Source organism: Sorex araneus, chromosome X, assembly GCF_027595985.1.
Source record: "Sorex araneus isolate mSorAra2 chromosome X, mSorAra2.pri, whole genome shotgun sequence".
Classification (NCBI taxonomy): Eukaryota; Metazoa; Chordata; class Mammalia; order Eulipotyphla; family Soricidae; genus Sorex; species Sorex araneus.
Genome location: NC_073313.1, coordinates 18,990,190 through 19,013,069, shown reverse-complemented (window position 1 = coordinate 19,013,069; position 22,880 = coordinate 18,990,190). Strand labels below are relative to the sequence as shown.

General features: G+C 47.1%; 1 protein-coding gene across 1 annotated transcript in view; it reads left to right on the top strand.

Moving 5' to 3' along the window:
• Positions 1–1,281: 1,281 nt before the first annotated feature.
• The window catches only part of PHKA2 (phosphorylase kinase regulatory subunit alpha 2), an 82,008-nt gene continuing 60,409 nt past the window's right edge, over positions 1,282–22,880 (top strand). Inside the window, exons 1-2 of the mRNA XM_004612221.2 lie at positions 1,282–2,047; positions 21,486–21,644. Coding sequence (XP_004612278.1) covers positions 1,970–2,047; positions 21,486–21,644 — 237 coding nt within the window. The 5' untranslated portion in view covers positions 1,282–1,969. The remainder of the gene's footprint in view (positions 2,048–21,485; positions 21,645–22,880) is intronic.

The following is a 22,880-nucleotide window of genomic DNA, read 5'->3' as shown; positions in this document are numbered from 1 at the left end:
GAGCAAGGAGTAAACCCCGATTCCTGCTGAGTATGGCCTCAAACCCCTTTTCTCCCCCCAAATCACTAAAATTCACTTGGAAAATAAAAGGCAGGACCATTTCTTCTTGTTTTTAGCCCCAAATTTCAAGTTTTTTGAAAAATTTAGCTCCTGTGATAATATGCAGGACTAAAGTCTAAGAAGGCATGCAGGCTGGCTATACACATAAAGGGGCATAGATGTAGAATAGAATTTACAGAGAATCGGATCAAGAAACAGACAATGTTTCTAAACGGCATAGAAATGCCAGATTGTGACCGAAAGGCATCAGTCACTTAAAATGAACTCTCAAAGTAGCACTCAGTGTGAACACAGACAAGAAAGCAAGCAAGCAAGCTTCACAGCCTCAAGGAGGTAGATACTATTATCATCCCCATTTTACAGGTGAGTACATTGCATTTCAAGCAGCTTAAACAGCGCGCCAAAGGTCACACCGTTCTGTCAATGGCACAACTGGAATTTGAACTCATGGAGAACCAACTCCACAACGTGCACTCCTAAAGGAATTCAAAGAAAAGGAAGGCTGATGCGGAGCCGAGGCTAGCCCTAAAGGGAAAGGCAGTTTAGAATACACAGGGCAGGAATGGGTGGGAGGATCTATTTATTGACTCCAGCGACAGTAACCACATAGACACCAACTAGCAAAGTGCTCACAGAAAGTCAGCCCTAGCTGGCCGGCGGGACACACATGACGAGATTTGGGTGGAAAATGCATACTTCGGGGGTGTCGGGTGTGGCGTGGAAACTGCAGGTAAACGGTGGCCATGAAAAAACCGGGACACCAAGTTGCAGGCTGGCATGAGATGAACAGCAGGCACGGCGGGCGGGAGCGCGCGGGGCGGGGGGCGGTCGCGGCCCGCCCGCTGGGCAATCAGTGTCGGGGCAGCCGGGAGCGGGGGGGTGAGGGGCACGCGGCCCCAGAGCGCGCCGGTTTCCCCCGCCTCTGCGGAGGGATGGCGCCACATCCCGGGCACCTCCTCTGCGCCGTGCGGCGCCCGGGATCGGGTCCTCCGCCCCGCCGGCCCGCCTCCTCCGTCACCTCCCGGGCTCCACGACAGCGCTGCGGAGACGCGAGAGAGCAGCCAGGATGCCCTCACCTGGATGCTCAGGCCCGGCTCGGCGCGTCCAGCCCGGCTCGGGGACCCGGCCGGGGCCGGCAGGGGGCGGGGACGGGGCCGGCAGGGGGCGGGGACGGGGCGGGGCCTGTCCGAGGCCGGGGCGGGGCGTTCCGAGGCCGGGGCGGGGCCGGGGCGTGTCCCGGGCGTCCAGGTGGCCTAGGCACCGGCCAGGCCTGAGTCTCCAACCTCCGCGGAGATCGGGGGTCGGCGGCGGATCGGGAGGGACGGGACTCCGGGAGGCAGACCGGTTGCCGCCTGGGGCCAGTTCCCCGCGGCTCCCGCAATCCCCCCTTGGAAGTCCCCCCCCCCCCGCCTCGAGCGGCGACGCGGAGGGTTTCGGTCGGCCGTGGGGGCGGGGCCGGGGGCGGGGCCGGGACGGGTCGCGGCGGGCAGGGAAGGCCAAATTGGGGGGTTGGAGGCCGGCCCGGAATTCTCCCGCTCGCCGCCCCCCCGCTCCCGCGATCGAAGACAAAAAAAGAAAAAGGCTCGGTGCTGGCGTCGTCGCCCCGCGATCCCCGCTCTCCCCGTTTATCTGGAGGCCTCTCTCTGCACCCGTCCCCGACCCGAACCCTTGAGCGTCGGGGCCCAGGCGGGTCTGGACAAGGCGGGGCCGCCCCAGCGCCAGCGCCAGCCCCGTCCCTGCCCCCTGCAGCCTCGCAGAACCTGGCGCTCGGCCCTCACACTTCCATTCTCTCCTTTGAAAAACTAACTCCCGACCCCTTCCGCCAGGCTCCAACCCGGGCACCGCCGGGGCCGCGGCTGCTCCTGGGCCTCCTGGCCCGACCACCGAGACCCCGGGCTCCTCGCCAGAGATGAGGAGCCGGAGCAATTCCGGGGTCCGCTTGGACGGATACGCGCGCCTGGTGCAGCAGACTATCCTGTGTTACCAGGTAAGAAGAAGCCACCCGGATCTGTCCTCCGTGGCTCACCACCCAGGTCCCTCTCGTGTCCCAAGACTGAAAAATACCGTTTTCCTCTTTCAGTCCACCCCGCGCTGGCTCACCAGCGTTCCCACCCCGTCATCTTGGGACAGGCGGGCCAAAGGGCTGTGCACCTGGCAAAAAAAATTTGACCACTGTTGCGGATGCAAGACGGAAAGAGGCACTCCTGGGTGCCAAGTGTCATTTACACGGACTCTTCCTTTTGGGTGAGCCCGCTGCTTGGGGGCTCTGGACCCGAGAAGGGAAGCCCTTGGGGTTCGCAGCCACTCCTGAGCTGGGGCCTGCCCCTCGGGGGGCCTGAGGGTTTGCTCTGGCCGCGCTTTGCGCTTTTATGACAGAGATGGGCAAATTGCATTGCGTCACAAACGGTCACTGATGTAGGTCAGCCCAAAGGCATGTCTTCTGCTCCCAAGTACGTGGGGTCCTGTGAAGCAGCCCACGTGCTCAGGGGCCTGGAGACTCCTGCTGCTTTGGATAACTGGGCTCAGGTTATGTGGGGCCCATCACTTCAGACAACAGAACTATTTGAATTCCTAGTGAAGACCAGCTCTGTTGCTTGTCCCTGGTCAACAGCCACTATTTATAGCCTCAGTGAAGGCAGAGGCATTCCAGGCTCAGAGGCCCACAGGGTAAGTTGGGAACCATCCCTGCCCCCCAAGCCATTGACTGTTTTCCTTTCTCAGCCAGTTCCAGCGGAGGTGGGCAATCTTCAGCTGTGATAGGCAGCCTCAGTTTGGCCAGTTACATGCCCGCCACAGATAAGCCAGGTAACTCAGATTCTGGGCTTACAAAGAATCAGAAATGCTTGTGTGCAGTGAGGCGTGGGCAGAGGACTGCGGGACCAGAAGAGGCTTGTGAGTTAGAAGCACTTGGATTCCAGAAAGGGACTGAATACACATGGACGTGAGTTGCGGGGCTGCAGCAATAGGACAGCAGGTTTGGGCGTTTGCCTTGCACGTGGCAGACCTGGGCGTGATCCCCCGGCATCTCAGATGGTCCCCCCTGCACTGCCGGGAGTAATTCCTGAGTGCAGCGCAAGGAGTAACCCCTGAGCATTGCTGGGTTAGTGGTTACCAAAAAGCAAAAAAAAAAAAAAAAAAAAAAAAGAAAGAAAGTGGGTTGGGGCAGCAGCAGCCCTTCATCCGGCGCATTCTCATTCCCACCTCACAGTCAGAACAGCCACACTGAGGGAAGCACAGCCTGAACACAGGCCGTCTCTGGCCCCTTGCGAGCTTCCTGCAGACTTTGCCCCAACAGGGGCTGGGAGCAGAACTGAGGACATCTGGGTCTGGTGTCTCCCCAGTATCTGAATGCTGGCTTCCACTTTGAGTGGTCTAGAGATCCTTTGCTCCCCGTTCTTAGCCCCTATCCTCAGCTGTTGGATGGGGCTGATCTGTGCCTCCCTGGAGGTTTGGTGAAGAAGAGTGAGTGCCTGTGTGTCTCGGGGTGCCACTCTGCAAACGGACAGAGCCAGTGCTCTTGCCCTGGTTGGGGAGGCCTTCGCTGCGGCTGCACGCCTCGCTTCACACCCAGCCCATGTGCTGGGTGACACCAGTACTGCCCGGTGACACCAATACTGTGCCTCACTGATTTGGGGGGGGGGGCGACATGATATTGCCCACCGATGTGGTGAGAGCATGAGGCCCAGGGAGCTGGGCAGATTTGTTCCGTTTCCACCCGTCCATGCTTCAGACTCCGGGAAGGGCCCTCCTGAAGCCTTGTGGAGCAAGTGCTTCCGTGCGCGCTCGGAGCCTGCCCGGTGCCCAGCTATTGATCAGGCGTCCCCTCGGGAGCAGAGGCATGGCCTTTTCTCTCGGTGCAGCAAAGCTACCGTGTTGGACTTTCCCCCGCAACATTTTAATGATTAAAAAAATAAGTTGTGGGGAGGGAGAAGAGAGGGGGGAAAAAGCTGAGCCTTTAGTTGTATTTGTTTTGGGGGTAGTTTGATAAGAAGCCCACAGGTTTGCCCTCTGTTTCCCTCCCTGGCTGCATTGTCAAGCTTCTGGTTAATCAGAATCTTCTAGGCATCTTAGTGCTATCAAGTCCCATCCATCTGCATGCGGCAGAATCCCGCTCTTGCCCGCCTGACCCACCCCTGGACAGTGTCACCCTCAAGCATTCAAAGCTGCCTCGTCTTTTCTGATCGACCTCACACAGCTCATCTGAGCACTCTGGGCGGGATGCTGGCTCAGCCTTGGAACATGGGCATTGCATGTGTGAGCTCTGCCCTCCATCCCTTTGACCCCAGTACTGCACCTCATTGATGTTGGGGGGTGACAAGACGTCACCCACTGATGTGGTGAAAGTACGAGCCCCAGGGCACTGGGCAGTTTTGTTCCTTTTATGTTCTGGCACCACAAAAAAAAAGAAGAATGAGCAATGTTGTGTCTATTTTTCCACAATGAAAAACAAATGAACTGGACTAGTAGTGTCTAAAGTTCATGCCATGTCTCCCCTTCTCCTTTAGCTATGTGCAAATATGTTTATGAATCATTTTTCACTGTCAAATGGTACAAGCACTGAACTCTGTTTCTGACTTGCTTTATAAACTGAGATAAATTTACATTGCATTCACTTGTTAGGAACTGCTCAGTGTTCAACGTAACAAGCTCACAGCCATTCTTCTGGTAGAGGCAATAGTTTGTTCATATCAACTCGCATGTCAACTAATTCCTTTGCCTTGTCTCTAAAATCAGAACTGAAATTAGGCATTTGCCAGATATCTCCCGTACCAAAAGATCACTTGACTCTTTACATCAAAGAAGGAAAGAGCCGTGTTTGTACAGGGACCTATTACAGATTCGATTTTGTTTATATAGAGTAAAATATATGTTCCAGGGAGTCTACACATATTTATTAGCTTAAAAAATGTCCACGTTCATTCTGACATGGGGGAAAAGTGCTAACTACATACTTTTCTTCCAGATCAACTGTGTTTGAAGGCTCGTGAATTGTTCATTTCAAAGTGGTGATAAGAAACTAAGGATAATCCTACTCAAGGCGATGTTCATTGGAACTGCAGATTTTTTGATATAAAGAGCAGATAAAAGAAGAGTTGGGGAGATAACTCAGTGGAAGTGCAGTGCATGCCTTGCATGTGTGGGGTCTTGAGTTCTCTCCTGGGTGCTGTCTGATCCCCCTAGCACCTCTGGGTATAAGCTCTGTGGCTTTGAGGACCTTCTCCCTGCCCCTGCAGAAAAGCAGATAAAGGACACCAGGACAGTAATTCAGCATTCCTATTTAGTGGCATGGAATTTAAAATGAGAAGAAAAGAATAACTAAAGCATTGAATATGGAGTAGATAGCAAGAATAAAGACTAATTTGAGGGAACATTTATAAGAGATATAATTAAGTCTAGACAACACTAGCAGGCCAGAAGAATGGAATGAGACTGGAGCTGAAGCTTTCTGAGGCCCTTATCACATTAAAAAGGGTGGTGTTGGTATATATTTTCAGTGAGGAGTTCATATTTAAGTGTAGTGATAAAAGTGCAATATATAACTTTATGAAAACATGGAGGAATAAAGAAAATTGGATGACTCCAGGAGTAGGAAAGCGAAGGGGAGAGAGAAGTAAAAAACAACAAAAGATGAAAATAAAGGCTAAAACTAGGAGACACAAATAAGAACCATATTAGTAGCCACAATGTCAGTGCTTAATTAGACAGAGGCAATTATTTAAAAGGGCGGGCACATCCAGCAGTGCTCAGGGCTTACTCCTGGCTCTGTGCTCAGGTATGACTCCTGGTGGTGTATAGGGGATCATCTGGGCCAAGGATCTAACTGGGGTCAGCCAGCATGCAAAGAAATGTTCTAATCTCTGCACTATCTGGCCCTGTAAGTTATTTAAAATATTCATTTTAAAGATAGACAAAACCTAGAACAAAGGATACTGAAAGGTTGAAAGTAATTCAGTGGAAGAAGCTATGTTAAACAAATACTAACCAAATAGAATTGGCATAGTCATGCTAATATCTAAATACATTTTTGAGTGTTAAAAATTATATTATTAGAGATTACAAATGCCATTACTAGATGCTAAGTGCATAATTCACCAGAAAACAAACCAATTTATTTATTTTTAAAGGGTAGAAAATGTATTTGAAACGGAGTTCTTCCTAAATCAATAAACCAGCTCTTAAGCAGCATTGCGTATATGAGGAACTGTAGTATTGGTTCTGATGCCATTTTGAAGATGAAAATTTGGGCACAGGGTGAGGGATATTTGGGACATTACAGTGGCAGGAAATGCAGTACCCTGACAAGTTCCACAGTCCCAGGGAAATGTCTGGTAGCTGTGTAAGAAGAAGCTTCATTTCATCCACGTTTCAAGTCTCTTTGCTCTAGTAGTTGTTAACACAAAGAGCCACAATAATTTCTATCATAACAACAACTTGCAAATCCTCTTAGTACAGTTTCATTTAATCTATTAAATGGATTTGCCACAAAATAAACATCAAGTTTTAGCTGGTTATGAAGCTGTGAATCATTCTTCCTCAGCCACTGAAGCTTAATTGTAATACCATGCACTGCACTTGGAATGCTTTTAAAACAGAGCACTAGGGTTAAAGAGATAATACAGCAGGTAGGATGCTTGCTTTGTGTGTGGCTGAACCTGATTCGATCCCTGGCATCCTTATGGTTCCCTAAACCCTCCCAGGAGTGATCCCTAATCTGAGTGTCAAGCCAGGAGTAAGCTCCGCCAGGTGTGGCCCAGAAGCAAAAAAAAAAAAGAAAAAGAAAGTTTAGCAATTTTTGTTTCTGGCCTCACTTCTATTTGGAAAATAAAGTAATTTATACATCAGAGAACAGTAACAACATAGCTTCAAAGTGTACGAAGCAAAGCTTGGCCAAAGTATATAAAGCAAAACTTATAACTGTAGAAGTTTTAAAAAAAATCTATAATCACAGGGGCAGGTTTTTTGTTTGTTGCTTTGGGTTTGGGGCCACACTTTGGAGGTGCTCAGGGATCACTCCCAGCTAAGGATTCAAGGGTTGCTCCCAGCTCAGTACTCAGGAAACCATAGGGCTCTGGAGAGTGAAGTCAGGGCTCCTGCTTGCGCTCTAGTCTATTGAGCTCTCATCTCCCTGGCTGGACAGTGGGAGTGCTTTTTAACTCCCCTCGTAGATGTTTGTTGATGAAGAAGAGAAGTAATCGCAACACAGAAATCTGAGCACATAAGAAACAAGCTCAGTCAAGTGTACGTATTATACCTCTGCAGACAACCAGCAGAAACTATTTGCTTCAACTCTGCAGAGTATATTTTTCAAAAATTGATCACAAATTAGAATACCGAGGAAGTCTCGAAAAATACCGAAGAATAAACTTTACACCCATCATAATTTGTTTAGTCAAAAAATGCAAGAAAATTAGAAAGCAATATTAAACAACTGCTTATGCCCCCCCCAGATACGTTTGGAATCTTACTGAACCCACTTCTGACTCTAGCTTGAATAGATGATGTCATGGATCTAAGAGGTTATAACGAAAATGATTTAGAACTGAATATAACAAAATCGTTGCAAATATGAATTTATATGATATATCCCTCTCAGAGAGCCCAGCAGGCTATCGAGTGTATCCCGCCTGCACTACAGAGCCTGGCAAGCTACCCATTGCATACTTGATATGCCAAAAACAGTAACAACGATGGTCCTCATTCCCCTGATCCTGAAAGAGCCCTCAATATGCTATCAGGGTACACTAGCACGAGACAGGGATGAATGGAGACTCTACTGGTGCCCGCTCGAGCAAATCGATGAACAACGGGATGACAGTGATACAGTGATACAGTGTTGATATAGCTAAAGTGAGATTCAAAGAGAAATTCATATCCCGAAATGAATATGTTAGAAAGGAAGAAAGATTTTAAAAAGTCTTTTCTAAGATTGAGAAAAGAATGGCAGAATGCACTCAAGAAAATATAAGGGAATAAAAATAAGAGCAGCAATTAAGATCACATAGGACTTTTAAAAACTAAAGATTATTAGGTAAATGTCAGAGTTGATGGGAGCAAGGGAGGAGGAGCAAATACATAATATTAGGAGAAAGTGAAAAGTGAGGTAGTATAGTAGTAGGGCACTTGCCTTGCACACGGTCAACCCGAGATCAATCCCCAGCATCCCATATCATCCCCCTGAGCACTGCCAGTAGTAATTACTGAGTGCAGTGCCAGAGTAACCGCTGGACATTGCTGACCCAAAACCAAAAAGGTGGAAAAATGGTATGAATAATTTGGGGAAGTAAATTTGAAAATGAGGGTGTGGAGAGATAGTACAGCAGGTAAGGCGCTTGTCTTGCATGCACTTGACCCTGGTTTGATCCCTGGCATCCTGTAGGCCCTCCGAGCCTGCCCAAAGTGATCCCTAAGTGCAGAGCCAGGAGTAAATCCTGAGCATCGCTGGGTGTGGCCCCAAAATAAAACCAAGATAAAAAAAAAGTCTGAATTCAAGATAAGTTTACAGATGAGGCCCAGTTATTTATTCATTCATCTCTGAAAGTGAAAAAAGTGGTAGGTTTATAGTCTGAGTGGGAAGAAGCCATGAGAGGGTTTTGAACAGATGGGTGATATCATCTGAATAATTTTCAAGAATCGCTGCATGTCTGGAAGACTGGTCAGTTAGGAGGATCTGCCTTGAGAGATAATGGTTCACACAGGGTGGCTGCAATGGAGACAACTCGGAGCTGTGAAAGCGGAGGGGAACTTTAAAGCTAGAGAACAGAACTCATTGGTGGATTGGGTTTAAGGTGTCTGGGGAAAGGGACAGTCAAGAGAAACTCCCAGGTTATGAACTTGAACAACTGGTAGGATAGAATTGTGGCTTACTAGATGAGTGAATCTGGGGAGGAAAGAAAACCAGGATTGTTAAGTTTGAGGTGCATTAGACATCTAATAGAAGTCAGGGCTGGGTTGTTATCTGTTTATGTGTGATGTTTAAAGGCTGCGAGACTGGATGACATCACTGGTGCGAGTGTAGACACAATGGAAGTGGTGATCAAAGAGGAGTTTGCCTCAGAAAACGAGCAAAAGGGAATGCCTTGCCACAGAGACGGGGTGGCGGAAGGACGGAGTGGGATGGAGAGGGACGCTGGGACCATTGGTGATGGAAAATGAGCACTGGTGGAGGGATGGGCACTCGACCATTGTATGACTGAAACGCGAGCACGAAAGTTTGTAAGTCTGTAACTGTACCTCTCAGTGATTCTCTAATAAAAAAAAATTTAAGAAAAGAAAAAAAATTTTAAATGCAGGTAACATAGGATAAAATGTAGCTGATCTTGATTAGCTGATCATACCAAAGGCGTGATTCTTGAAAGCAAGACTTAATAAGTTTAACTTATAAAGATACTTCATATCCTTTTACTTTATATGTTTGTTTAGTTTTTATCCACAATTTAAATTTTAACTCTGCTATTCATTAAATTCACTGTTTTCTGTATCACTGTCATCCTGTTGCTCATCGATTTGCTCGAGTGGGCACCAGTAACATCTCCGTTGTGAGACTTGTTGTTACTGTTTTTGGCATATTGAATACACCACGGTAGTTTGCCAGGCTCTGCTGTGTGAGTGAGATACTTTTGGTAGCTTGCCGGGCTCTCAGAGAGGGACAGAGGAATCGAACCTGGGTCGGCCACGTGCAAGGCAAATACCCTACCCACTGTGCTCATTAAATTGTAAAAAAGAAGAAGAAGAAGAAGAGCTTGGAGGAGCCATCAAGGAAGACTGGGGGAAGGCAGAGTGAGAATTTATGGGACAAAGTTCTTGAGTCCTTGAGAGGAGATGGAGTGGCATTATCTGAGCCGGGTGGATGGGGTGGGGTGGGAGGGCTGAGATCTTCCCTTTCAGGGAGATCCTTACTCCCTGAAAACACGAAGGAAGGGTGTAAGGGCACCCTTCTTCTCTTTCAATCATTTCCTTCTTTCTTTCAATCATTTCCGTGAAACACGACATAGTCATCAGCCGAGAGTGAAGATGGGAAAGTTAGTGGAGGCCGAAGAGTGAAGGCATGAAGCGGCATGTTAGGAGACAGAATGGCAAGCCAGAGGCTAGTTCTAGCAGACAGTCCAACGGCACCAACGTGTGCATTCATCCTAACTGAGCTCAATCAGTTTGGCTAATGTTTTTCCCCCTGACACATTAAGCGACACAGGCGTACCCTCAGAATTGGCAGAATCAGACAACCAAGCTGGGGTTTTGCCCAGGGATTACAATGAACTGGGCAAAAGACCAAGGATTAAGAAGTAATCCTAGCTTGGGTCAGTGAAATAGTACAGGGAGTAAGGCACTGGACCCTGGTTCCAAACCTGGCAACACATGTGGGTCATGTTTCAACACTGAGCACAGAGCCAGGAGTAGCCCCTGAGCATCTCTAGGAGTTGTCATCCCCCCAGCACCAATAAAAAGGAATTCTATTTGAAATAAATTATTCTGAATAAAAGATAAATGAGTTAATTCCTAGTCTCTTTTATATGGCCGATGTTCTGAACTATCCTGGTCAAACAAAGCATAATAAAATAATATTTATGGAAGTTCACTCATGAATCACTTGTATCACTTGTCATCCCATTGATCTTCAATTTGCTCGAGCGGGTGCCAGTAACATCTCCATTTGTCCCTGTCACATGCTAGTGTAGCCCAGTGGTATCTGCTAGCTCCAGGAACAGGAAGAGCCTCAAACCGTTCGTTCAGGGTTTTGACGAAGAAGTCTGACCATCTCATTGGTGGGCGGCCACGCGGTCTTTTGATGTCCCGTGGAATCCAGTCGGTAACAGCTCTAGTCCAGCGGTTGTCTCTGAATCGCATTACATGTCCAGCTCATCTGATTTTTGACGCCTTGGCAAATGATACAGCGTCCCTGATTCTTGATCGTTGACGGAGGTCAGAACTCCGGATTCCTTCTCTCACTTGAGTGAAACGTGATACTCCAAGCATAGCTTTCAATTCCTCATGAATATTGAAGCAAAAATACAAAGTTAAATATAAAAGGAATTCAGCAGTATATAATAACCATGTTATGACCAGGCGGTGTTTATCTCAGAAATACAAAGTAATTTACTAGTAAGAAAATCTGTTAATATCATTTCCCACATTAATATATATATATATATAATGATGCTCAGGGGTTATTTCTGGCTCTGCACTCAGGAATCATTCCTGGTGGTGCTCAGGGGACCATATGGTGTACCAGAGGTCAAACACAGAGTGGCTGCATGAAGAGAAGCGCTGCTGTGCTATCTCTGACCCAAGAACCACGTTAATATTTTAAAGGAGAAAAAGAGCGTGGGTGCATATGCTACCTGAGCTCATGTGCTACTTGTGCCCACATAGCTGAGCACATGTGACACCCGTATCTCCCCTCTTAAGATGTGTACTTTAATGCTTCCATAGCGAATGCTGGGGTGTATATAGGGGCTCCCTGCACCCTTGGAGAAACCCATGTTTCTTGAGTGCATTACTCTCTCTCACTTTCTCTCCCCCTCCCCCTTCCTAAAAACCTCCATGTACAACATTCTTGTATTTAAAAACAAAAAAAGAAAGAAAAATAATGTGACCATTTCAACAGATCTAGAAAAGCATTATAGGTGCTGATAAAATTCATCATCTCTAACATTTTTTAAAGCACCTCTTAGGGCTGGATTGATGGTACAAAGGTTGAGACACTTGCCTTGCATGCAGCCAGCCCTGATTTGATCCCTGGCACTGCAGAGTCCCTGAGCACCACCAAGAGTGATCCCTGAGCACAGAGTGGGGAGTAAGCCCTGAGTACTGCCAAGTATGGTCCCAACACCCTCCACCCAACCGCTCTTAGCAAACGTGGTGTTTGAAACAATTTTATTATCCTAATAATGAGGGATATATATGTATATATATATATATATTGCTTTTTTGGGTCACACGTGGTGATGCACAGGGGTTACTCTGGCTCTGCACTCAGGAATTACTCCTGGTGGTGCTCAGGGGACCATATGGGATGCTGGGAATCGAACCCGGGTTGGCCGCATGCAAGGCAAACGCCCTTATCACTCCAGCCCCTAAGAAAGGATATTTTAAAGTTATTTTTAAAATTTTAAGAACATTTTATAGGATTTTTTAAATTGAATCACCATGAGATATACAATTACAAAGTTGTTCATGATTGAGTTTCAGTCATACAATGTTCCAGCACCCATCCATCCCTTCACCAGTGCACATTTCCCACCACCAATGTCCCCAGTTTACCTCCCGCCCTCCTGTCATCCCCCACCCCATCCATAGCCTGCCTCTATAGCAGACACCTCTCTCTCTCTCTCTCCTTTCTTTCCTTCCTCCCTCCTATCTCTCTCCCTCCTCCCTCTCTCATTTTCCTTTGAGGCACTGTGATTTGCGGTACTGTTACTCAAAGGGTATCATACATATCACTTTACCTCCTTTCAGCACTCAGGTTTTGTTCAGAGTGATCTAATGCAGAAAACCCATTTGTACCCATTTGCACTCCTATGTTCATTGCAGTACTATTCACAATAGCCAGAATCTGGAAGCAACCCAAGTGCCTGAGAACAGATGAGTGGATTAAAAAAATAAAGAAAACAAACAAACAAAACAACCTATGGTACATCTACATAATGGAACACTACGCAGCTGTTAGGAAAAATGATGTCATGAAATTTGCTTATACATGAAGGGATTATGTTTTTTTAACTGTATTAACATGTAGCTTCTGCATTAGGGAAAGATTAGAAGCCATATCTTTAAAGGGGCTGGATCAATAGCACAGCGGGTAGGGCGTTTACCTTGCACACAGGCGACCCGGGTTCCAATTCCTCCGTCCCTCTCGGAGAGCCCTGCAAGCTACGGAGAGTATCCTGCCCACACGGCAGAGCCTGGCAAGCTCCTCATGGTGTATTCGATATGCCAGAAAACAGTAACAAGTCTCACAATGGAGATGTTACTGGTGCCCACTCAAGCAAATTGATGAACAATGGGATGACAGTGACAGTGAATCGTGAACAGATCTTTAAAGTCAAGCGCGTTAAGAAACCCGACTCATTCCTTCCTCAGATTGAGCCGTTGTGAGGGGCCTAGTAGCCAAGACTCAGTTTCAGTGCCAGGCAGGAAAAAGTGCCTTACCAGATTTCAACACTTCCAAGTCTATAGTGATTAACATTGTCTGATACTGGCAGGGCAGTAGTCCAGGAGGAAAGAATAAAATCCTCAGAAACAGAAAAGGTAAGATTGTTTAATTCCAAAAAAATACAAAAGCAATTACCTTGCTGTACAGAGGAAAAAGAGAAAGAAATTTCTCTTTTCTGGCAATATACAGTAAATTCCAAAGGGAATAAAAATCCAAAGATAAAAAAGCAAAGCTGTAAAGGTTAAGTCAAGGGGCTGGAGCGATAGCACAGAGGGTAGGGCGTTTGCCTTGCACGCGGCTGACCTGGGTTCGATTCCCAGCATCCCATATGGTCCCCTGAGCACCGCCGGGGGTGATTCCTGAGTGCAGAGCCAGGAGTAACCCTTGTGCATCGCCAGGTGTGACCCAAAAAGCAAAAAAAAAAAATTAAGTCACAATATTTTTGACTTAATTTTTAAAAATTTCAAGTACCCTGGTTTAAAATTTTTTAAAAAATACTCTGGAAATCTAATAAGCACAACTGTTGGCAGTAGGATTTCATACATAAACCTACCACGCCCTCCATGATTTTCCCACTGTCCTCCCCCTGCCGCCTCATCCCCTTAGGGTAAGCTTTCTGCTGAAGAGCAGTTCCCAGTTTCTGTTACCTTTGGGCATATGTTATTCTCCAACCAGGTTGGAAATGATTTCTTAAACTAGTTACAGACACAGTCGTCTTGATCAGTTCAACTGTATACAAAATCAGAACTCCTTGTGTATGACAAGAAGCTTATGCAGGGGGCTGAAGCGATAGCACGGTGGGTAGGGCGTTTGCCTTGCACGCAGCCGACCCGGGTTTGATTCCCAGCATCCCATATGGTCCCCTGAGCACTGCCAGGAGTAATTCCTGAGTGCATGAGCCAGGAGTAACCCCTGTGCATTGCCAGGTGTGACCCAAAAAGAAAAAAAAAAGAAGCTTATGCAGATAATCCCTCGACATCTCAGACTTCAGGCACTCTCCAGGAGGATACTGACACCCTCTACCAAACAAATGTATTCTGTAAGTTTCCAAAGTGCCAGTCCTTAGCCATCTCAAGAATACCCCCTCTTTGCTAGCAAAAGGCAAGAGAGGCAAAAAATTAAGATCTCTTCAGAGGGTGGTAAAACCATTTCTGTTGGTGTTAAGGGACCTAAAATTGTACATTTTGAAAGACTTAAGATGAGCAGAGATGGGGCAGGAGCCAGAGAGCTATGTACAGAGAGGACCCTGTTCAATCCCTGGCACTGCAGATGGGCCCTGGGGCATAACCAGGCGTGATCCCTGAACAGAGAGCCAGCAGCAAGCCCTGAGCACCACCAGATGTGACCCCAAACCTCCTTATCCCCCAAACCCCCTTACCCCAGAAAAAAAGAAAGATGAGCACTGGAATCTGGAGCGAGGCTGGAACAAAGCCGAGAGGAAGTGGATGTCTGTAAAGCTTGACTCTTGAATCACTTTATTCCCCTTCAGGCCGTTATTTAGTCACGTGAGATGGTGCAAATGCCTAGGCCCAGGGCAGCTTGCAGCTTGTGCATTATTTGTAAACCCAAGCGGGGATATCTAATAAGCAGCAGTTGGGAGAAAAGGCAGCACTTGAAAGTAAGAATTGCACACTTGTGGTCTCCTTACGTAAAGCGGGAGGTTGTTGTAACTCAGTCTGGAGCTTTCATTTGCAAGATTATTTTTAAAATGCCTGAGGCTTTTAACATGTCAGATTGTACAGAGCTCTTTTGTTTGGGGGCTGGGGGGATGGCAGTGCTGGGAGGTTATGTATGTATTTCTGGCTAATCGAACCCAAGCACTACCAGCTGATTTCCTGAAATGTTTCATATGAGAAAAGAACTAATGTGAATGAAACTACTAGGTCAGTTCTGTCAGTGGAGTTAGCAGTTGTTGAGCCCTGATTTGTGCCAGACACAATGCAAAATGCTTGCTACAAATGAACTCCTTGAGTCCCCCCCCCACCCCCTGTGGGGGTGTCATTCTGATGCTCACTTGGTGGCAGGACATTCTGACACCTTAGATACCTTGTAGGTTACATGTGGGTATGGATATCATCAAACTGTATTTCTCAATAATTAAAAGGCAGCACATGTTAGAATGATCCTTGTGGGGCCTTTAATTGGGCCTGGATAAATTTGTGTTCTTTCTGCTGTCAGCAATCCCCTGCTTGCAAAATTCCACCAGCTCTAGAGGCCTGTTGTCCCTTACCCACAAAGAGACGTGGTTCAACAGTGACCAAGATACAGAGACAGCCCACAGAATGTGAAAAGTTATTTACCCAATACCCATCTGACAAGGGGTTAATATCAAAGATATACAAGGCACTGGTATAACTCCACAAAAGAAATCCAACTCCATCAAAAAGTGAGGAAAATAAATAAACAGAAACTTCCTCAAAGATGAAATACAAATGGCCAACAGGTTGATGAAAATGCTCTACATCACTAATCATCAGGGGGATGCAAATAAAAACAACAATGAGATATCATCTCACACCACAGAGACTGGCACACATCCGAAAGAGCAAGAACAACCAGTGCTGGCACAGATGCAATGAGAAAGGAACTCTCATGCATTATTGGTGGGTGCCGATTGGTTTAGCCTTTTTGGGAAACAATATGGGCATTCCTTAAAAACCTAGAAATTGAACTTGCTTATGACCCTGCAGTACCACAGACCCAGCCCAAAAACACATAGCAGAAATGCCATCAGCACTTCTATGTTCATTGAAGCACAGTACACAAGAGCCAGAGTTTGGAAATAACAGACGAGTAGATAAAGAAACTGTGGTACATCTACACAAAGGAATACTATACAGGAAAAATGAAATTCGCTTATAAATAGATGGACATGAAGAGTAAAATGCTGAGTAAAAGGAGTCAGAGGGAGAGGGATGGGCATAGAATGATTGCACTCATTTGTAGGATATAAAACAAGAACACAGTATGAGACTAATACTCAAGGACAGTAGAAACAGGGACCAGGAGGATGGGTCCACAGTTGGAATCTTGCTCCAAGTTGTGGGGAGGGAGTGCAGTTAGGATAGAGAAGGGACCACTATGACAATAGCTGGAAATGATCACTCTGGACAAGAACTAAGTGCTGAGAGAGAGAAAAAGAAAAGTGCCTACCGTAGAAGCAGACAGGTGGGGACAGCAAGAGGGAAACTGGGGACACTGGTGGTGGGAAATGGCAAATGTGCAATGGATGAAGGGACAGGTGTTGGAACATTGTATGACTGAAACACTATCATGAACAGCTTTGTAACTGTGTGTCTCAAGGTGATTCAATAAAATTAGCTGCTCTCCACTTGCTTGTTTTTTGTGTGTGTTAATAATTTTAAAAATTAAAAAAATTAGAATACAAATGCTTTACATTCTTAATACTTCTGGACACTGTCACTGTCACTGTCATCCCGTTGCTCATTGATTTGTTCGAGCGGGCACCAGTAACGTCTCTCATTGAGAGACTTATTGTTACTGTTTTTGGCATATCCAATACACACGGGTAGCTTGCCAGGCTCTGCCGTGCAGGCTCGATACTCTCAGTAGCTTGCCGGGCTCTCCGAGAGGGGCGGAGGAATCGAACCCAGGTTGGCTGCGTGAAAGGCGAAAGCCCAACCGCTGTGCTATCGCTAAATAAAATATTATACTGCGAAGGCTTTACATAATTTCATTAAAAGTTGCCATGCACATCCTATTCTCCACTTCGGCATTCTTGCCAATAGTTAAGTTAATTCCATAGTCAGAGTTTAGGGTTCAGTCTTTCAATGATGTAGCTTTCTAAAATAACTGGTCGAGAAAGTTGTCAGATTTCCTTAAGTATGGGTCAGGATTATATGTTTTTATCCCATTCAGAAATACTGTATTTTAGTTTTGCACGTGAAGAGTTTATGTTAACAAAATTCTAATAGCTTTCAAATTTCTATTCTCGCAGATTAATTGACACTATGGGATTATGTTGAATATGTGAAACATTAAATCCTTGGTATTTCTTTTTGCTGCTCATGTTACTGACATTACCAACAGTCAAGATCAATGAAAGAAATGAGAGCGAGAGAGAGAGAGAGAGAGAGTGAGAGAGAGATGGTTCTGAAAATCAGGGAGTGAGAACTCAAGATGAGGCAGCAAAACCATCTCTAACAGGAACAACTCGAAGATGAAACCACTGGAACATCCTTAGAAGGGCCAGCAAACCGGGGAGCAGAGGGTCTCCCAACCTCTGGCCATTTTAGTGTTTATGAATCGCGTCAAAAATGGAACCTCTCACATTTTCTTCTAGTGCAAGAAAGGAAAAGCCATCGTTTTTGTAGACTTGGAAACGTCTTGGTCAGCTTGAGTGGCTGTACTGACACATCTTACTCTCCCAGAGACAGGGACATCAGAATGCAGGGATCGGGGTGCTGCCATGGTGAGGTTCTGGTGAGAGTCTGTCTTCTAGGTTGAAGGCCACTGACTTGAATCCACGTGGCAGAAAGAGAACGAACTAACAGCCTCTTATAGGATGCTAATCCCATTCACACAAGCTCTGCCCTCATGGCCTGATTACCATCCAGTGACCCCATTCTAACATACCTTGGGGAGCTCCAGACTCATAGCCTGTAAGTTCCTTTTTCCTGAGAGCAGGAGGAGCCTAATTTAAGTTGGCTTGTCTATGCATTTTTGAATGGAGGGATCCTCAGAAATATTTGTCTGTAGTGGAATGTGGGTTCAGATAGGTAGTCTAGCTCTGGCTAAAGATGATCAGGTCCATTTTAGCTGTTTGTGCCCACAAAGAAGCAGCCAAGAGGCAACTTTCTGTTAACAGGACAGAGACTCACAAAATATGGTCACTGCTATGTTATGGGAAGTCTGTTTGTTTCTGTGGACTCGTGGTTGGTGGGTACCCCAGGAAGGAGCTGAGTGCTGTCTCTGGATCCACTGATGATTTCTTGCCCTGGGATTAAGCAACCAACCTCAGAAGGCTCGTTACATGTGGTTGGTGCGTTTTTAAGAAAGAGTGCCAGTGGAGCTGGAGCAATAGCACAGCGAGTAGGGCGTTGTTTGCCTTGCATGCGGGTGCGGTGGACCCGGGTTCAATTCCCAGCATCCCATATGGTCCCCCGAGCACCGCCAGTAGTAATTCCTGAGTGCACGAGCCAGGAGTAACCCCTGTGCATCGCCAGATGTGACTCAAAAACCTCCCCGCAAAAAAAAAAAAGGAAGGGAGGGAGGGAGGGAGGGAGGGAGGGAGGGAGGGAGGGAGAGACAGAGGGAGGAAGGGAGGAAGGGAGGGAGAGAGAGAGGGAGGAAGGGAGGGAAGGAGGGAGGGAGGGTATTGGTAATTCATGATTGGATTAAGACTTGTTCCTTCACTCAGACATTCCCCGACTTCAATTCCTATTGACTTTAATAGCATTGATTCTAGTTGTTGTCTGAAGAACTATGTCAGGACACAGAATGCTGTTGTCCCTGAAGGCAGGATCTGTGAGGTTTTAGCTGTTTTTTTTTTTATTAAAGGAGAAAGTCAAACTTTTCATTCCTTAGGTGGGACTATTTGAAACGGAACCAATTATTTTTACCCAAATACCTTGTCACTATCACTTTGAAAGTACCCAACAGTGTTTTTCTTGAGCCCTTTTGTAAGTAATTTGGTGTCCTTTTGAATAATTTATATATTTAAAATTGACTAGGCTCTGATTGCCATAATATATTTGATTGGATACATATTTCTTTGCTTATTTACAGGAAAGATCAATAGAGACTTTGCATTTTTTCCTATCATCCATTTTATTACCAGGTGCAGATTTATTTGGAATGTCCTTTTAAAAATTAATTTTAATGTGCTCTACATCCATTGGTGCTTGGGGCCAAGTAGGGCCACACCAGTAGTGCTTGGTGGGACCATGCAGTGTTTGGGATTGAACTTGGAGCCTCACACACTCCAGGCATATCCTCCACCACTGAATTACCACCCTGCCCCTATTTGGACTGTTATTTATTTTTGTTTCTGGAGGGGCTACCCCTGGTGATGTTTGGGGCTTACTTCTGGCTTTGTGTTCAGAGATCATTCCTAGTGGTGCTTGGGGGAACATATGTGGTGTTGGGGATTGAACCTGGGTCTGTCGCATTCAAGGCACTGCAATATCTGCTGTAGATTACTCCAGACCCTAGACCCTTATTTTTTAAAGAAATATCGAGTAGCATCATTGAAATAATTTAATAACCATACAATTTATCTCTTTAAAGTATGCAATTTATTTTTTTTTCTTTTTGGGTCACACCCAGCGATGCTCAGGGGTTACTCCTGGCTTTGCACTCAGCAATTGCTCCTGGCGGTGCTTGGGGGACCATATGGGATGCCAGGGATTGAACACGGGTCGGCCGCGTGCAAGGCGAACGCCCTACCCACTGAGCTATTGCTCCGGCCCCTCAATTTATTTTTTGTTCATTTTTGTAAGCAGAACTTCCAACATGGTGCTCAAGGCCCAGGGGCCACTCCTGGCAATATCTGGCCAATGGGACCACAGTTCAAAGTGAGAGCCTGGAGGTGTCACTTGGTCCCTGTGGTGTCAGGGACCACACAGGCCACCCCAGTGGTACTTGGGAGCCTCTCGAGATGTTCGGAGAATCTTAGTGGTAATGGAGATTGACCAGGGTCTGCCACATGTAAGACATGCAGCCTAAGCCATGTGCTGTCTCCTGGGCCTTGAAAACATGGTAGATTTGCAGACTCATGCACTTCATACAATTCATTCTAGAATATTTTCATCATCCCCCACTCCAAAGGAAAATTCTGCTAGTCCTCTTCAGTTCCTAATTTTTCTGCCTCCCCCCCCCCCCCGCCCACACACACATCCCTTACTTTCTGGACAGCCACTATCTACTAGATTTACCTATTCGGAACATTCTCAGAAAGAAAATCATGAAAAGTGGCCTTTGGTGAGCGGCTCCCTTGCTTAGCATAAGCTTTCCCAGCTTCCCCTGGGGCGGTGCTTTTCAGTATCGTTCCTCATTGCTGCTGAATACTGTTTCTCACTGGTGGACATTGGGGTGGTTTTCACATTGAGGGTGTTAGGAATAATGCTGCTAGGAATGGAGGAATACATGAAGGTCTGGTTTTTAGTGACTCGGCCCTTTGAAATGCTGGTGATCAGGGAGCAGAGCAATAGTACCATGGGTAGGGTGCTTGTTTGGCACGTGACTGACCCACGTTCGATCTCCGATATCCCATATGGTTCCCTGAGTTTTTGAGGAATGATCCTGAGTGCAGAGGCTGGAAAAGCCCTGAGCACCACCAGGTGTGACTCCCAAAACAAATATGATCAGATAGCGAATAGGGTCCTAAATGAGCTCTTGCTCGGTGCCTCCTCTTTAAGGGCATGACGTACCTGGAGCAGAGATGAGGCAGGATTCCGCACACACACAGCAGAAGTGCTGCATTGGGCTGGCCCGGGGTTTTCCGTGTCAGTGCTCCTCCACTTGATGTCTGAGATTTGTGAAACACTTGCTTCGGGCTGGGGCGATAGTATAGTGCGGAGGGCATTTGCCTTGCACGAGGCCAACCCAGGTTCAGTCCCCGGTATTGCATATGGTCCCCTGAGCACCACCAGGAGTAATTCCTGAGTGCAGAGCCAGGAATAACCTTAGAGCATTGTTGGGTGTGACCTAAAAAGCAAAATAAGTAAATAAATAAGAGAACACCAGCTTCAGAGGTGTCTTTGTCTTTTGCTTTTAACATTTGGATTGCTCTGTGTCTTGGCATTGTTTTGTGCATTTTGTTTGTGGCCCTTTGGGGCTCATGAGTCTGTGCAGGAACCTCTCTCACGCGATTCGGGAAATTCTTCATTATTATTTCTCCCACCAGCCGTTCTTCCCCTTTCCCTTTGCCTCTCCTCCTGGTACGCCTAGGATTTGAAGAATGTTCCTCTTGTTATTAGCTATCACCAATCTCACATGCTCATCCTCAGCTTACAATCACTTTGTAAACCATAGATAGTTCTTAAAAAACTATTTAAAAGAAAAACAAAAAGAATACCAGCTTCAGCCTGGAAGGATCCTTCGAGGTTTTGTAGTCAACATTCTTGTTAAGCCAGGAGGGAACGGAAGCTCAGGCAAGTCATGTCTTTTCTTGCCTGAGATCACGTGGTCGGCAGGGCAAGGACTGGAAGTCATGGCTCCCGAGGCCTCTGTGCATGCCCCCTTGGGTGAGCACTGGTACCTGGGTACCAGCTGAGGGGTAGTGCGGAGTGACTTTCTGTGTCTTCTCTAACAGAATCCTGTCACAGGGCTGCTGGCCGCCAGCCATGAGCAGAAGGATGCCTGGGTGCGGGATAACATCTACAGCATCCTGGCCGTGTGGGGCCTGGCCATGGCCTACCGCAAGAACGCTGACCGCGACGAGGACAAAGCCAAGGCCTACGAGCTGGAACAGGTAACACTGCCTGGCCACGTGCACCAATACCTGGCCTGGCCCCAAAAAACGGGTGAGGAAGGACCTGGGGGTGGGGACTGGGCTGTTGGGTGTACGTGTCACCTCCATTTCTTCTATATTTGGGGAACCACTGAGGAATCTCTCAGAGATGGTTTTCCCTCTGTGAGAAACTCCATAAACTTGATAGGAAAAGGAAGCATCCGAACTCTTATTTATTTATTTATTTATTTATTTATTTATTTTGGTTTTTTGGTCACACCCAGCTATGCACAGGGGTGATTCCTTCCTCTGCACTCAGGAATTAGGGACCATATGGGATTCCGGGGATGGAACCTGCGTCGGCCGTGTGCAAGGCCGTGTGCCCTACCCGCTGTGCTATCGCTCCGGCCCCAGCATCCAAACTCTTAAGGACGCTGTTACTCTCACACATGTCCTCTCGATTCCATATATGAGGCGTCATTATGCACTAATCTGAGTATGGTTCTTGCTGAGCGACAGATTCTACCGCACATAGTGCTCAGGGCAGTCAGGCTGAAAGGCTGCTTATCCAGACAGTGTTGCCTCCGCCAAAAGCTTTGGAATTTCCTTTCGATGTTTCTTCGGAGTCTGAGCCAGCCTTATTAGTTTGCTGTCGGCTTTCCTGAAGGGGAGGGGGAGTCTTGGTGGGGCTTGGGGACTGTTCGTGGTGCCAGGGAGTGTACTGGCATCAGCTCAGGTAAGTCACAATGCCTTGGCTCAGTACTGTAACTCCGGAAATTCCCTCTTTCCTTTGGAATCACCGGGACGGGGTCAGCTAGTGTGCCTACGCTGCCGTACCACCCAGACGGAACCTTTGATTGTTCTCCAAAATCAGAAACCAAGATGCCTGCCAAAGCAAAGTTTTGCCATCTGTGAGTTTGTAAGAAAAGCATCTACCCCGAGCAAGAGGTGGTGTTTCCAGTGCTCAGAGCGCTAGCATCGAAGTCAGCAGCATTGGTGTGGGAAAGCACGGCGCCAGTTCTCTGGCCACAGGGCTCTGGGACGGGTGTCATACACTCCTTGTTGGCCTTTCCTATAGGTGGCGCTTCGGGTACAGGACATGTTCTGAGGGGCCTGCTGGGTGCTGTTGGTGAGAGCCCTGAGGGTGGGAGGGTGGGCTGGCTGCCAGCTGCAGCAGGGCAGCAATAAGACAAAAATATGTGGGAGCAAGGGCGGGGCAGTTTGAGTTTGACCAGACGTGCTGCAGGTGAGGTGCTG